At 32.5% G+C, this 5,000-nt stretch overlaps 1 protein-coding gene across 2 annotated transcripts in view; it reads right to left on the bottom strand.

The window, feature by feature from the left end:
- The window catches only part of plxna1a (plexin A1a), a 423,762-nt gene that overhangs the window by 66,139 nt on the left and 352,623 nt on the right, over positions 1 to 5,000 (bottom strand). For both annotated transcript variants that reach the window (XM_087307529.1, XM_087307530.1), the window contains exon 19: positions 596 to 739. In XM_087307529.1, coding sequence (XP_087163655.1) covers positions 596 to 739 — 144 coding nt within the window. The remainder of the gene's footprint in view (positions 1 to 595; positions 740 to 5,000) is intronic.

Raw genomic sequence — 5,000 nt, 5'->3', positions numbered from 1 at the left:
AAACTGCACAAACCCCTGGGAAAGCATGAGGTCAAAGATCCCAGTCATGCAAAATTTCCTAGAGAGACTCTCTGTAACTGGGGTCGTGGCGGTGAACACACAGCTGTGTGACAAACACACACACACACACACAGGCCAAAAGATACTCAAATCACCCACACTGAAAGAGAGAGCTGCCAGACGGGATCCAATGCACCAAGGGCGGCCCATAAGTAGGTCAGTGTTCATGGGACAGGAGCACAGCTGTGTCTGCATCTCCTCTCAGTCCCGCATGAGGACGACAACGCAAGGAGACACGGCTATTTTTAAAACCTGCATTTTCCAAAGAGCGACTGTACAAACATATTCTTCAGATGGTTTCTCTGAATTCGATGTGACATTTTGCGGCAAATATATGACGGATGCCTGAAAATGCCGTAAATATTTTCCTTCTCTGAGTATTTGACTTTTTTTTAGAGCCATCACAACAGATGACATGCTGCAGCAGGATAAAGAGTGTCCTTTCAAGACCTTTGACTGAGATGGTTTTGGGCTCTTTTCTGAGGCTGAGGTGTGATTTTTTGGATATTTGGACGTTTGGTCAGTGAGTGCGTACCGTGACTTTGTGTTGGCCGGTGAGGTTTGGCCATTCGCACAGCAGCTGCGTCTCTGAGAGCGTCAGGACACATGGCGTTTCTCCAATAAACACGGTGTAGTTCAGTCTGGAGTTTCCAGGAGCGGCAGGAATTAAATTACGACCCTGTAAGACACAGGAAAAAAAATCATAAAAGAAATGAAAAACAAGATCAAACGCAGATGTGACATTTATTGTTTAGACATGAAATCCACATGATTCTCAAACTGACTTGTATCACTTTGACCTTCAACTCAACACTTCCACACGTATGTTATTATGCTCCCCTTGGCCCCTCTACATGATTTGTTTTTATATTATTGATTATTATCTATGACTGGTGATGCAGGTTACCATGTTAGCCTGCACATTGAGATATTGGAGCTACTGGATTTACAACATGTTCATTTGTCAAAAAAAAAAAAAAAAAAGCTTGAAAACTTTAGAAAAACAAGTTGTACTAGATTTATAGATATGAAATAGATATCTAGACATATCTGTATTAGTTTCTGTATTAGTTAAATCAGAGTGAGTTCATGCATCCAGTTTATTATTTTATAGCTATATTCTACTGTAACATGCTATGTCAGTTAGCATCGGATTATAAATTGACTTTATGATAGAAAGTACCACTTATCCCTTTTGACCCTATAAAACCCAAAAAGTTAATGTAACTTAAACCATTTGAGGAAACCGATTTCAACAAATAATTAAGAACAAAAACTAATCCTAATAAGTATCCATTTGAGTAAACGAAGCAATTTGAGCACAGTAAAACCCGATAGATGAAGAGAACTCAAACTAACTGAGTACTGTGAAACGCAAAAGGAAAAAGATTGCTACAAACCATTTGAGCTACAAAACTAATCTATATGAGTACTGTGAACTCACTCCATTTAAGTTGAAGTAATGAGGTATTTAATTAACTCATTATCTTCAACACAGAGTTCAAAACTTTTCAAATGAGTAGAATTAACTTTCAGTCAATTATGAGATAACTACACTCATTTCCTTTGATAAAGTTGACTGTTGGATTTTACAGTGTAGGTACATCCCTGTTACAAACCATAAATGGTATGTTTCTATAGTACTTGTGTGCCTTTAAATGTCTGAAAATAAACACAATGGGCTCTATTTTGACGGTCCATGCGCAAAACGGAAAGCGCAGGGCACAAACGCTTTCAGGGCGAGTCAGAATCCATATTTGCTAATTTGAAGACGGGAAAATCTGCTTTTCGCCGTGGCGCATGGTTTAAAAGGGTTGAGTTTATTTTCTTAATGAGTTATAGGTGTGTTTTGAGAATAAACCAATCAGAGTCTCATCTCCCATTCCCTTTAAAAGCCAGCTGCGTCGCGCCATAAGCGCATTTGCTATTTACAGGACGTAAAGTAAGTGGAAGTGGAAAAACTGAGCATTTCACAAGCAAACAGTTAACAGTTTTTTTACAGAAAACAGTTAAACAGAGCATCTACCGCGCAAGAATGAGAGATAATCTACTTTCACTTTCGCTCTTGGATAGGGAAACCTTTACGCACAAACATCAATTAGCCTATAAATAATTAATTTTGCTTGTTAAGCGCAAATATTTGTTTCAAAACTATTTCTAAATTCAGTTCTAATTTCCAGCAAACGAATAAATGAACAATAATAACAAAGTGTTGTCAAAAGCCTGAGTTATATCCTAAAACACATGCTGTGCCCCATATGGTCTAAAACCTGCAGGTGGGCAAATCTAAGCTTGTTTTTAATAAAAAAATATAAATATGGATATAATAAATAATACTGCTAATAATATATAACATTATACAAAAGCAAATTGTTATGAATGAACTGAAAAAAACTCCCGAGATAGGGTTATCCTTAATATTTTAATTTTTTCATATGTAAAGATATTTGCGTATTGCTCTACATCTTGTGTGTAGGCAATTAAGCAGTGTGTAAGCGAGGCGCAACTCTGCGCTGGAGTTTAGACCTGGTTTGTTTTGGTCTAATGAAAAATCTATTATAGTTTCTCAAAATAGTAACGCGCCAGCAGTGCGCCTCAGAACGCTTTCCTTTTTAGACCAGAATGCCTATGGGCGCACATATGAGTGCAAATGCATTTGCTATTTAAAGAGCGTGACGCAACGCCTCAAAACAACTCTTTCACCAATCTGAAACTAGCAAACAAGTATTGCACCGCACCTTGCGCCGGGTGTATGATAGGGCCCAATTTGTTTGACAGCACTTGTAAATTGTGATTTATGACCAGCAATAACTACAGTACATTCTGTTTATGACCCCAAATAAATAATTTTATATAGCATTCTTAAGCAAGATATGAATATTTTGTGATTTCCTTGATATTTTTAATATATTTTCGTTTTATGCTCAGTTATAAAGAAATATTTAGCAAACATGCATTTTTATAATATAAACACATAAGCAATATTAAATCAATTCAATAAAACAGCTTTGTTTGTGATAAAAATGAATGATACATATAAAATAATAAATAGAAATTTCAATTTTTTGTAAGATGAACACTAAAGATGCTTGCAGGAGAAAAAGAAAATCCTTTAAAGGTTTTCAAGATAACACCAATGGCTGTTTTTTGTTGGAACTAAATTTAGCATCACACAACCTTGCACATGTAAAGGTCATGCAGATATTGATTTTAAAAAGCAAAAGAAAATCCTAGAGGGCTGAAAAGATATGAACATTTCCTGTGACTGATCTCCTCAATGGAGATAAACAGCTAGGGAAATACAGCGCGTCCACACGGACAGAAGAGACCGAAAAAGAGAAATGTTGACGAACAACAGCAAAGCATCAACATCCCCCTCCATCCTGAGGTTCAGCAAGGCCACGGCACGACGCTCTTTAATGCAAATTCTGCTCATCTCATCCGCGCCGCCAAGCCCAGATCAAATTAGATGAGAAATTAATTGCGTGGAGAATGTGATGCATCTCCAGAATATCCCTGATTATTTCACCAAATTGCATTTTCGCATTTTCCTTCGCTTTGCTAATGCACCGGGTTGTTTTCTCTCCCCCCTCTCCCTGAATAAGCCAGGCGGGGGATCGGGCATTAAGTAAAAAGGTTTCGTTAATAAATTTCCATTTAACAAAGAAATATCACCCGACATGCTTCGACTCTCACCTCAGTTGGTTTAAAGAAAGGAGAAGCTTTCATTAAAGGAGAAACTAGTCAGTGTCTGTGATCAGCATGTTTAAAAACAAAGAGATGAAGAAGTAGTTGTTTGTTTAGAGCAGAAAAAAATGTCTAAACAAAGAAAATAAAACATGCAAACATGTAACATTCACCTAACATTGGGTTTACATTTATTTATTTATTTATTATTATTCAAACACCTTCTTGCTGTGAGGCGACAGCTCTACCTATTGCGACACCATGTCGCCTATTATAATTATTATTTATGTATATTTATATATTTTTATTATTATTACTATTTAAAGACCCAAGTAATAACATTCTTTTTGGTTTTCATTATTATTATTATTATTATTATTATTATTATTATCATTATCATTATTATTATTATTATTATTATTATTATTATTATTATTATTATTATTATTATTATTATTATTATTATTATTATTCAAAGACCCAATAACTTTTTGTTTGTTTTTTATATTTTTGTAACAACCATAAGATTTAAATTCCTAAAACACTGCAGGTTAGTTATAATTTTTCATTAATAAAAATAAATAAATAAATAAATAGAACATCCACATTTTTATGTAATTATTTTGTGTTTGTAGAACATTGCAGGGTGGATATTTTTTAACCACCTAAAATAATTTAAACACAACACACAGTCTGTGTTTTATGTTATTATTTTGCAACCATAAAATAACTTTTCCAGAACGTTGCAGAGTGGTTATGTTTTTAAATAATAATAAAAGGTTTTAGGTTATTTTACATCTTAAAAATAACATTCTCAGATTGTTCTCTGTGTACAGTTTATTATATTATATTATATTATATTATATTATATTATATTATATTATATTATATTATATTATATTATATTATATTACATTACAGTACATTACATTATGATATATTATATTACATTACATTATATTATATTATATTATATTATATTATATTATATTATATTACATTACAGTACATTACATTATAATATATTATATTACATTACATTATATTATATTATACCATATTATACCATATTATATTATATTATATTATATTATATTATATTATATTATATTATATTATATTATATTATATTACATTACAGTACATTACATTATAATATATTATATTACATTACATTATATTATATTATACCATATTATATTATATTATATTATTTTATATTATATTATATTATATTATATTATATTATATTA

The sequence above is a fragment of the Danio rerio genome, chromosome 23 (assembly GCF_052040795.2).
Source record: "Danio rerio strain M-AB ecotype USA chromosome 23, GRCz13ab, whole genome shotgun sequence".
NCBI classification, from domain to species: Eukaryota; Metazoa; Chordata; class Actinopteri; order Cypriniformes; family Danionidae; genus Danio; species Danio rerio.
This window is presented reverse-complemented; position numbering and strand designations above follow the sequence as displayed.